This window comes from Nuphar pumila, chromosome 3, assembly GCF_984573655.1.
Source record: "Nuphar pumila chromosome 3, dmNupPumi1.hap1.1, whole genome shotgun sequence".
Classification (NCBI taxonomy): Eukaryota; Viridiplantae; Streptophyta; class Magnoliopsida; order Nymphaeales; family Nymphaeaceae; genus Nuphar; species Nuphar pumila.
In genome coordinates, this window is record NC_143251.1 from 132319720 (window position 1) to 132332265 (window position 12546).

At 36.9% G+C, this 12546-nt stretch overlaps 1 protein-coding gene across 1 annotated transcript in view; it reads left to right on the forward strand.

Annotated features, from left to right (window-relative positions):
* LOC149843877 (nuclear pore complex protein NUP93A-like) overlaps window positions 1-5438 on the forward strand; it is a 66747-nt gene extending 61309 nt beyond the window's left edge. The window contains exons 14-15 of the mRNA XM_090000123.1: window positions 4430-4721; window positions 5129-5438. Of these exons, the coding sequence (XP_089856249.1) occupies window positions 4430-4721; window positions 5129-5206 (370 nt within the window). The 3' untranslated portion in view covers window positions 5207-5438. The remainder of the gene's footprint in view (window positions 1-4429; window positions 4722-5128) is intronic.
* The last annotated feature ends 7108 nt before the right edge of the window (window positions 5439-12546 follow it).

The window sequence follows — 12546 nt, forward strand, 5'->3', positions numbered from 1 at the left end:
TTTTTATAACGCAAATAGCTATGCATAAATACCCATTTATGGGTCCGAGATCCGAAATATGGATCTTAGGTCCAAATTGCATGGTTCCAGACAAAACAAATAAATGGCAAAACTTACGGTTTTTATAAACAAGGCATTTTGAAATTTACAGGAAGCGGGAAGCAAAGTATCAATTTGAAAGCGAAATATAAATAAAAAATGAAGTAATATGGTAACTGAATAGAATCAAACAAGAAACAAATAAAACCTAAAATAAAATTGATTATTATTATATTTCATGATTTTTCAGTAAAAGAGTTCAATTTTTGTTAAAATCTAACAATGATGGTTACCAATTTAGAGAAAGTACATGGGAAGTGAGTGAAAACGTGAAAGGAAATACATGAAAAGAAACGTGATAAAAGCATATAGGAAATATATACCATGTGTGTTGAAAGCATAGAAGAAGCGTGGGGTAATCGAGATTCCCATGAAGTTTCGAAAGTGAGGAGTATCGTGCTTCCGAAGTGAATTTTCGAAAAGTGCGCTTCCCACCTACCTAAGATGCTTCCTGTAACTTTGGATGAAACTCTTGAAAGATATAAAATCAAATTAGTTGCCAAGGGATATTCCCAAGAATATGGCATATATTACGAGAAAACCTTTGCTTCAGTCGCTAGAATGACCATTGTTAGAACCCTAGTAGCCTTAGGCTCTGTTTGAAAATGACCTATATTTCAAATTGATGTCAAAAATATTTTTCTTAACGTAAACCTAGTTGAAGGAGTTTATCTGGAGGTACCACTGGGTATAAGTATTCCTAATGGTAAAACTCTTCATTTGGAAAAGACTTTTTATGGACTTAAACAAGCACCAAAGGCTTGGTATGACCGGTTTTCTCGAGTTATGCTTGATATTTGGTTTATAACTTGTTTGACTAACACTGAACTATTTGTTAAGATTTCTGATGAATGTATTATTATTATTGTTCTCTATGTAGACGACATGATCATTATTAGAGGAGATAAACAGGGAGTTGAAAATATTAAAAAACTTCTCAAAGAATATTTTGAAATGACTGATTTAAGCTTCTTAAAATATTTTTTAGTAATCGAAGTTACTTACTTTCTTAGAGAATATTTATTATCTCAGTCTAAATTTGCTTTTGACATTGTTTGTAGGTCTGAAATCACAGATGATAAGAGAGTTGATACCCCTGAGTTTGTCAACACCAAGATGTGAATTGATGATGGAGACTTCTTGAAGACCTTACTCCTTACAAACAACTTATTGGAGCAGTCTTTTATCTTTCAATTACTAGACATGACATAACACACGTTGTACACACAACTAGTTAATTTTAGCACGCTCCCACTTTTGTTCACATGGGAACAATTTTATGTATTATTAGATATATTAAGACTTCTCTTTCTCGAGGCATCTTTCTGTTTGCATTATCTTCTTTAGATTTAATTGCTTATGCTGATACTGACTGGAGAGGTGATCTCAATAACAAACACTCAACCATGGTTTTTTGTGTTTTCTTAGGTGAATCTCTAATTTTATGGCGCTGAAAGAAGCAACAGAAGGTTTCGCTTTCATCAACCGAGGCTGAATATCAGGTCATGACAACCACAACGATAGATGTAGTCTAGCTCATAAGGTTGTTGGCTGATATTGGAGTTCAAGTGACAGGAGCTTCCTGCATGTGTTGTGACAACAAGAGTGCTATCTACATTGCTAGCAATTGTACTTTTCATGAACGCACTAAACATATCGAAATAAATTGTCACTATGTTCGTGAGAAATATGTACATGAGACCATTGATTAGTACATTTCTCCACCAAACCTCTCGTTGCTCTCCGATTCCACTTTCTCTGAGACAAAATTTCGGTTATTTTACCGAAAGTTTGAGGGGGAGTGTTAACATTGTACATATATATTATATATATTTATAAATATATGTTTTTGTTCTTTATTTTTCTTTTATTTCTTTTTGTCTAATTCTTTTTGAACTAGACCTTGACTAGTCAGCAAAATGTTGACTAGTCAAAGGAGTCGTTGGAGCTAGTCCAACAGCTCTATTTGTAGCCGTTGGACTAGCTCCAACGACTCTTTTAGAGTCTCTTTCTCTCTCTCACCGGTGTATATAAATAGGGGTCATTCCCCCCCTATTATTCATGCTTCTTCTATGAAGGTTATCAATAAAATATTAATTTTTTAGCCTTTTGTGTTTGCCCCTTGTGTGGGTTTTGTGAGTAAGTCCATTGGTGGCTTTTGGTGTGTTCACTGGCATTGTGGTGGATCTTGTTGGAGGATTTCATTTATTTACATCTTTTTCTTTGTTATCTCTCTCATGGTTGGAACCCTATTGCTTATATAATACTTGCTGAAGTTGATTCAATTGTTGATTCAATTGTATGGGAGTACCTTTTCTACCTTAGGTCAATACCTTCACTATCTCCAGTCAGAGTACCTTTTCTACCTTAGGTCAATACCTTCACTATCTCCAGTCAGCTGCAATTAAAAGTCGATGGTTCTCAATGAATCAATTGCTACACAATCTTTGAGAAAAAATCATTGGACCCAGAGTTCATCTTATAGGACTTGTGGATTCTCTTCAATGGTACTACTTTGTGGTTGAGTTCTTATCCAGGATATGCTTTCAAACAGTGGGATTGTAGTTTTTCGTTGTTTTTTGTGTAAATACAGTGAAAAGACATGCTGCATTTTTTGTTTCTTGCTAGTGTTTGTGGATGCACCTTATCCTTTATGGAAGGTTTGGTGTGCTAATTTTGAAGTTAGGCCCAAAATCTTTCAATTTTCACAGTTAAATGGGCTTCTAGGCAAAAAATATTTAGAGAAAAATTGGATGTGGTAACTGTTTCATGACATCTGCAGATGGAAAGACAGGTGTAGGATTTTTGGCGGATTATTGGAAATTTTCTTTAGAATCTTAGATTGATCCAAAGATCTAGTGTGATGTTAATGCATATGATCTTGCTGCTTGAGACTTTTAGAATTACCCCTGGAGTTTCTTGGCTTTTGTCTAAGCTATGTCACACAAACACTTCACTTCGCATGCGTATCTCATGTTGACAGGACATGCCATTCGGACACACCAGGAAACTTCATGTACACAGTTAAACCAGTATTGGACACCATCAACATTGTGGCATTAATTTTTTCTGTTTCCTTTTATGATCTTGATTACCTATTTTGTGTTCACTTGCATTTTTTCTTTTATAAATTGTCATCAATTACATTACATTTCAATTTGAACATAATTTTATTATTTGATGTTTTTAATTATGGTGATTTCGGATTGTTGTTTAAGAGCTTGCACTTGAGATGATATTCATGTTTTATTGCTTTAGGTTAGAATTATGTGTGTGTAGTTCCTATATCATAATTTTTTATAACTGCTATATCGTACCAAGTGTATCTGCATCATATTTCCATTCCCACATCCATATTCATGTGACAGTGTCTGGGAATAAAATATTCTAGATTCTATATCTACTGGACTCTTTAGTAGAAAATTATGATTGCAGGTTTTATTTAGTCAATCAGACTATGTAGATGTGTTGTCTATTATTTTAATTTAGTAAGAAACATACTTTGGATCTAATTGTTTATATGTAAAAATTGTTCTATTTTCCTGAAGAATTGGGGCTGTTGGTTTTTAGATTCTTTTAAAAACTTCATCTATTCATCAAAATCGTTTTATTGGTGCATGCTTTATGCTAAAAAAGTCTGTGGAGATCACATCTCACTGGTTAGATTTATGAAACATTCAATACTGACATTAGAAAATGTAAGAGGCTACTACAGAATATGGTACCCCCAAGGGTACCAAAGTTAAGCCCTATACACATGCACACAAACTCAAGTGATAGTAACTGCTGAACATGGGAAGAGAACAATGTAAATTCAGGTGCAAGAACAATGAAATATCCTTTTGTGACAACAGGAAAGTATTCTGCATTTTGGAATCAACAATTGTAACCAGGTCGGTTGTGCAAAACTGACCACCAACTTAAAATGATGGGCTAATTCAGAGTCATAATCTGTTTATTTGAAGGATGTGTTTATAACGTAGAAATTCCATAGAAGTGGTTCTTTTCAAGGTATTCTTTTCCCTTATCCACTCTAATCTTTTGCTCTTCGTATGCTTTGGGTACAAGCCGCTTTTCAGTTAGTCATCTGTTTGTCTCTTCTCAAATTGCTTAAAGATGTCATTTCATTTGCCCAATTGATGGTCCTACCTTTGGAATTTGTGTCTTGTTATACATGTTTCTGTGGATAAAACATTCAAATAATTGTTCTGGGAGATTTGTGTGCTGTCAAGCGTGTCTTGATGAATAACATATTCAATAATTATTTGTGAAGTGTTTTTGCCTTAAGCTTTATTATCAGGTCTAATTTACCTCTTGATTACAAATGTAGCATCCAGGAAAGGGACCATATTTCAGAGCAGCAGTTGGTATTACGGCAGTTGGAAGCAATATTATTTATTCATAAATTATCTAGAAGTGGTCATCATGCAGATGCTCTTAGGGAGATTGCCAAGCTTCAATTTCTTCCATTAGATCCACGAGTTCCATATACTACAACTGATGTATTTCAAAATTTATCTCCTTTTGTTGAAGCTTGTGTGCCTGATTTATTAAAGGTAGCCCTCACTTGTCTGGACAATGTGTCAGATACAGATGGTATGCTTCATGCTTTGAAGGCTAAGGTAATGCTTTACATTTGCTTTCATGAATTATCCTGGTCCTGGGTTCTTACTGTTATGCACTTTTGTGCTTTATGAAATTGAACTTTGTAATAGTCCCTTGTATGATGTTGAAACTCTTAAATTGTTTGACATATGCTTATCGGCCTTTGCATGTTTGATAGTTGTGAACTGTGGAGTTTTTGGAGATTTTATATAGGCAGGATATAAAAGAAAGTAAAATTTGAGGAACTCCTTTGTAAAGCATAGCCATCTAAGTTCTTGAAATCCTCTGACAGGATTGTCACGTCATTTTACTTGTTTTCACTAGAAGTTTCATATTTTTTATTATGATGTATTACCATGTGAATTCTTTAATGCTTTGAAAGCAACTTACCAATGTGATTTATCTTTCTGCTCATATATTCCAGATTGCCAACTTTGTGGCGAATCATATGACCCAGAATTGGCCTCAGGATTTATATGAGAAGGTGGCACGGAGCTTATGAAAAGAAGGGATGATTTACGAGCTGCAAGTATGATTCATGGATTGTCTATGGATGTATTTGCTGTTTGATTTGCTTGCAGCACCCCTTTTCATTAGGCCATCTGTAGTCTATTTTCCGATTTGGCTCTGAAAATTTTGTTTCGAGAGAGCAGATTAGATCCTACTGTTGCGGACTAGCAAAAACTGGTGCTTGTAGAACTGCCGTCTAATGCTATCTTGGGTAAGGCTTTTCATACTTGTCCATGTTGTGGTGTTTACTGCTCAGTAAGCAATTGATGTCATAATTGCAGGGTTAGTCCTGTTCCGTGATCATAGAATTTGCTTGATTTTGTAATCTTCTGCTTCAAAAGTCACAGAATCCAGGAATTATTGTGAAGAATCTGTGAATATTTTTTTCTGGTGGTGAGAAGTTTATTTGTTGCTAATCATGGGTAGACAGGTCTGATTTCCTTAGGGTGCTTGCATATTTGGCTTCGCCCCTTGCACCACTTCCCAAACATACACTGTTTCTTCGAAAGGAAAATGATCACCTGACAGGTTTTGAAGCGCAATGGTCTCACACTTCTCTTTGCCACCATGTTAGTCTTGCTTGATCTCTTCTCCATCTTTTCTGTTGATTCCAGAAACACCATTGATTTAGTATAAGCAGCAGCATGACAGGAGGGACTTGATTTCTGGGTCCTACTTGTTGGTCATCACGTTACTGCTCTAAGAAATTGCTGTTGAGGTTCAACTTTTAGGGGCTCCAATCTGGTGAAATCGGTTTCGCCTTGTGGGGTTGTTTAAAACGTGTACATGCATACTTCGGATGTGATGTATATCGCATGCCGATTGTCATTTGTTTCAGCAGCACAAGTGGTCTTAGATATTTTTTCCTGATGTTTTACTGACACTGAAATGCATCATTTGGTTTGGCATTTAACAAAATGGAGATTTGACCTCTGGTTAGTGGTCAAGGTATGTGGGCGTGGAAGACGCCCAAAAGCCTTTCATAGACCATTGGATGTGCTTGCGTTTATCCTTGGTGTTGGCTTTGAAGCAAAGCAAGGATTTATTGAAATGACATTCCTTGTTTTTTGATTTGTGACTACTAGCAGGACCCATTAGTTGCTATTCCTTTGATCCTGTTATCATGCTCTGCATTTATACATGTCACAGATACGGCCAATATATTGAAAATATCATGATTTTATTGGTGTTATAATACACTCTGAGATCATACCTTAAAAAAGCAATGTTTTTTAGTTATATTTTAAACTGTTCATAATTTTATCATTATACTAATGTGAAAATAAGACGGGTTTTATGGCGTTTTGAATTGTGTTTTTATTTTTGTTTACACTTGTATTTATTTGCTATATATTATTTTATACGCCAATGTTTTCCTTAAGAGGAGCCAAATTTTTCAAAATATTGTGAGATTTTCTTGAGAACAAGGATTGTGGCGTTGATTCGATATCAAGGTTTTGTTTTCTTTATAGGAAGAAAAATACTTGATTTGAGCAGGCAAGAGCCAGTTCAGTTCAGAGGGATAACGTGCAAGCTTTTTAGATATTTGTTGAGAGATGTATTGGATGAAGCAAAACGTAACTCAAAAGAGTGGCTTGGTTGGTAGGTCATCGTCCGTACGACTGCTCAGAGATGGATGCCAATTTTTTTTTATGATGAACCCTCACCGAGAAATGGGTCACTTAATGGGACGGTAAGACTCAAGGTTGAGAACACGACCACCTAGCCGTATCTGCTCAGGCAAAAGCTAAAAGCTTCTCCCACATTTATCGACACACACGTGTTTGATTTTGGTGTCTATTTCCAAACACAGCCTAATGGTATTTGTTGGAATATTATGGTGATATATTCATAATGACAAACTAACTAAAGGTTGATGGCAAGCAAATTTTTCACATTTACTTTTCTTTCTTATCTAAGTAAACCCTCAAAAAGAACTTTGGAACAGTAATTTGTCTCTAAGGTTGATGAACTAAGCATGCCTACAAGGATAATAACTTGAAAGGTCAGGGATGAGTACGTAGCCGGCTAGAAGAGTCATCCACTGTTTGTTGGGGGGTGCATTATTTTTAATTTCTTAAATATTAAAGTGGCATTCAATGCAGCATTAACAAAATATTTATTGCCCTTTGAGGTTCTCTACTCTCAGAAGGCTTTGATCATTCTTAACTTGCAAAGACAAAATAAGAATACTTTGAAGTCAGTCACTTTATTAAAACGAATACCATGATGTATGCGTGCAGCCAACCAGTGTGTAATCACCGTTGGATGACCTTAAACGTGATATGCACAAAGAGGATTAAAAGGATGATCAGCAGAGCAGCCTGACTGGAATAATATCATAAATGGCCAAGCAAACGTATCACTATTTTATCAGGATATTTTCGAATGGTGCATTCTCAAATATGCATTGTTATTAAAATATCACCTATTTTGAACATATCATGTTCTTAATTCTTATCTCAATTTCTCTTTGACCAAGACAAAAAAAAGGAGATCATTTCAGTCATGAAAGCTAAGGATGTTCTGAATGCAATATTATTGAAATAAAAACACTTTGTTTACAGACTTGTGCATATTTTTATCAGCATTTTCCAAAAAATAAATTTTTAATTGATTGCATTGGTTTTTCCTGGCTGAGATTTTCTCTGTACCGAGATTTGTGGCACTAATTTAGAGAACTGATAAGAAAGATGGACACTTCTATTAAAAAAAACTCGATTTCAAGCTTGAAATGCTAATCACGGCTAAAAATAAAAAAAGCTTGACACCTGCCGTGACAGAATTTGGATTGTTTTTTCAGATTGACTATATATGGCACCAAATCATCCCTGACCCAGTGAATCTATCTTGGCCATACCGAACCTTGTCTGGTTGATGTGATGGGAGTCCCAGACTCCCAAGTCAACCCTCCTTGGCTCGAATATAAAATTATAATTGACAAAAAAACAAAGAGAAGCAGAGTGATAGGTAATGTTACAATTTACGGTCAACTGTAAAACCGGGTCCCATCTATAACCACATAGAACCTTGATTTATAGCTGGGTTGATATGGGACTAGTATGCAAGTCCCACTTCGAACAATGAACTCAAGTACTTGCAAACAGGATGGTTAGGTGACAACCAAGGGGTCTCGGGCTCGAATCCCAAGGGGGTATCCCCAAGATTAATTATGAAAAAGAAGAAAAGGTATGCGCAAAAATCAGTTTTGCAAGATCGTTCTTACTAAATCAGCTTTTGACCACAGAAAGGAGTAATTGTTACCCTGTAGAACATTCATTTCTGCAAACTATAATACAACTTGAAGGTGCTCAGATTTACAATTCTCCATGACAACCGTGAGCAAGTATAGCCCTGTTATTGAATCATCTGGTCATGGTGAGCTCCAATGTTCCCCAAACAATGTGCAATATCTCCATTTGTGTTAACTGCACAATTGGCAATTAGAGGTCCGCAGATTCTGTCTTGCCGGCCCGCATTCGCTGTTGGGTCTGCATCAGCAAGTTGCAGGCTGCAACCTCCCTCCTTGAAGCAGATTGTGCAAGTCCTTTCAAAAGAAAGAATGCCAAGTTGAGTATCAATCCTACCCTTTAATTCTAGCAGTAAAGTTTTCAGCCTCAACACCACTGCCTCCAGCACTGTCTGACTCCGCAATTTTCTAATTAACTGCTGGTTCAGAGCTCTCAGTTTCTCGACCTCTTCCAAGTAAGCAGTATGTGCTTTCTTCTTCTCCCTATACTTTCTCACTGCTTCTTTGTTCCCTGAGGTCTTCCTTTGGTCACAGGGATTTGCTTCTTTTCTGTCACACTCTCCCCTCCTGTGGTAAAAACCTGGGTGTGTGTATGATAACTTGTATGTGTGGAATCAGGTCCAGGAGGGTTACATGCATGTGTGTGGGTACGAGTTCTCGTGTTCTTCAAGAATTGATCCAGCAGAAGGTCTTCTGATGATGACCCACAAAAACTGTTAGCAGTTTCATGATCAGGCAACAGTCCATCATCAAAAGATTTGGCTTCCCTATCAACCATCTTATTCAGAAAGATTCCCACTTCAGGCAGTCACCACAGTTTGCTGCCGCATTTATTATGTAATCAAGGTAACAAACGTGCCACAGATTTCTAGCAGAGATTGGAGTAAGCTCCAATTCAACAGATTTTAGTGGACATGTTCATACTAACAGATCCACACATAAAATTCAAAATACCTGCACTCCAAATCCACCAAATTTCAGTTTAACAGAAATTAATGTGGATGAAAAATAAGATATGCAACTCTAGAAGCAGAATCATAGGAGAACTTCCATACAAACAGAAGATGTATAGTAGCAAAAAAAGAGCATCACACAAACTTCACCTCAGAATCAGTTCTGGAATTCAATTCTAAACGAACACCATGAAAGAAGCCAAAACCTATATCTGGGTCACCTACAAATAAAGCACTCTTTATTTCAGATGAAAGATCAATAATCAATACACATTAGGAATAGATATATGCAGACAAGAACAAGCCCCCTTTGACAACGTTTATAGAACAACAAATAAGACACAATTCCAATATGCCAAAAGCTAAAATTGGGCAACCTTCAAATGATTAGAAAACTGAAACAAAAGAAGACACGAAACTACGTCTAGAAATAATTTCTAAAGAAAAATCTTACTTTTTCTTTGCAATTAAATAACCACCCATATCAAGTTTCTCAATAAGGCACAAAAGGATGGTAGAGCATTGAAACCCACAAAGCGCCTGGACGAATCCAATATCAAGTAGTGCAAAAAAGTAAATGAAAAGGGATGTCCATGAACCGAATCTCAAAAAGGAAAATACAGCATATTTCTTTCTTGAAAACAATCTAATTGCAAGTACTACCACAAGAATAATTTTTTAGTTCTTCTTCAAGAGCAAACAATCACATTTATAATCACCTCACTAGAGAATATTTCAGTTCCTGTTGGTCCCTGAATACATCGTTTCAAGAAGAATCAATCTACAGATTAATGTCAGGATATTGAGAGTGTAACGCCCGCTTGACTTGAGGGGACTTTTTTTTTTTAACTTAGCGCAAGACTTTTTTAAACTAATTCAAAATTATCTTCAAATTCGGACTCATTACACAATCAGAATCGAACCATAACAATCTGAATATCACAAAACTATTTTATAAATGAAATTTCAGAGTTTTCACACAAAAACACAAAAAGAAATACAAGAGTACAGTCCAACACAACAGTGATTGTGCACCTCAACATCCTTTCACCCATTTTTATGCAGCAGAAAAGTGAAAAGAAGCATGACATCATGTCTCAGCACAATTTCGCATACTCTTATTAGGTCTCCACAGGCAACATAAAATACATCAATTGCCATATAATCTACTTGACGTGTACATAAGCAAACCATTAAAAAAAAGTGGCCAAAAGTATTCAAACTCATTAAGCCGGTTTCAAAAGTTGTCGAATTAGGGCGGGCCAACACTGTGAGCAAGGCTCGAAAGCTGGAGGGGGAGGAATGCTAATTGTAACCTTCCTCAACACGCTAAGAACCTTTTGGTTATTTTTGCTAGATTTAATGTACAGAAGTCTAAATACAATTCAAACTTTATAGCTAAACATCTTGCGAAACTCACGAGGGGGATTCAAAAATCCTGGAAGTATCACCACCCCCATTGGTTCCCCGTAAGGGGAGATGTATAAACCATTACTGTAATACTCTTGTGATTTCGTGAAATGATACCTGGTAAAGGTCTGCCTAACCCCAGCTTGCCTTTAGAAAAAAAAAAAGGTAAATGATTTGAACATTGGGGTATAAAAATTATTGTAATTTAGGACTTATAATTGAATTTGAGTTGGTAGATAATAATAAAAATATGGCTTTTTTGGCAATTTTGAGAAAATGATGGTCATAACAGACAATTCAGAAATGTGATGCCATTTTTTAAATCAAGTTAAAGTTTTTGGGCCCTAAATAAAATTTACCCTCTAACCCTCTAGGATAAGTCTCTTCAATTAACTATATTTAAATGACACTGAATCTAAGAAAAGATATTTTCACCCCCCTTTAACCAAAGCAGGTTATATGTCCCCCCCCCCGAACAGGGCAGTTAGCTACATCTCATGCTCGGGGGTCCCAAAGAGCACCACGTATGTAATATTGTGTGTCTCGTATCCCCATGTTTGTCAGCATTAATTAGCATTGGAGTTTAATGCGATTGCAAAGACTTAAGTACCCTCTCCTCCATTGGTGCCAAAAAAAATGACGATTCTTGAAAAGGAGTGGTTGTAAAGACTTAAGTGCCCCGAAGATGATTATTTAAGACCCAGTCTCTGCACTGCAGGATTATCTGAGAAAGAAATCTCCCCTGGATGAGGCCATGAACATCAACCCTCTCACACTCTCTCTCCCTTCTATTTCTGCTTCTATGCACATCCAACAGAAGATCTTACATTGCTCCATCAAGCACCGGCTGACCTGCACATTGACTGTTGTGGAGCCTGATTCAGAGTTTTTGTCCTTACAGGATGAGAGTTTGGGGGTTCATCCCAGCGTGGGTAGCATCATTCAACTAAATGAGTTGTAGATCCTGATTTAGAGTTTTTACCCTTATAGGAGAGGGGTCTGGGGGCTCCTCCCAACGTGAGTAACATCATTCAACTTGAAGAGTTGTGGAGTCTGATTCAAAGTTTTTACCCTTACAGAAAAGGGGGGTCTGAGGGCTCCTCCCAGCGTGGGTAGCATCATTCAACCTGATGAGTTGTGGAGTCTGATTCACAGTTTTTACCCTTACAGGAGGAGGGTTTGGGGGCTCCTCCCAATGTGGATAACATCGTTCAACTTGATTTGTTGTGGAGCCTGATTCAGAGTTTTTGACCTTACAGGAGAAGGGTTTGGGGGCTCCTCCCGATGGTCATCCGACGAAACAAACCTGAGCCATCAAAAATGTCTGTTTGAACTTTTTAGCGTCATCTTCTTCTTCTTCCTTCTCCGTAAAACACTGTAAAACCCTCTCTCTCTCTAGAGAAGAAATCAAGGGAGGCAAAAAGTTCCCCCTGGAGAAGGCCATGAACATCAACCATCTCACTCTCTCTCCCTTCTCTCTCTACTTCTGTGCACATCCAACAAACGATCAAACATTTCTCCATCAAACACCGACTGACCTGCACACTAATTGTAGCATTGTTCAACTTGATGAGTTGTGGAGCCTGATTTAGAGTTTTTGCCCTTACAGGAGGGGGGTTTGGGGGGTCCTCCCAGCGTGGGTAGCATCATTCAACTTGAAGAGTTGTGGAGTCTGATTCAAAGTTTTTACCCATTCATATTTTAAGGCATTAGATCTCA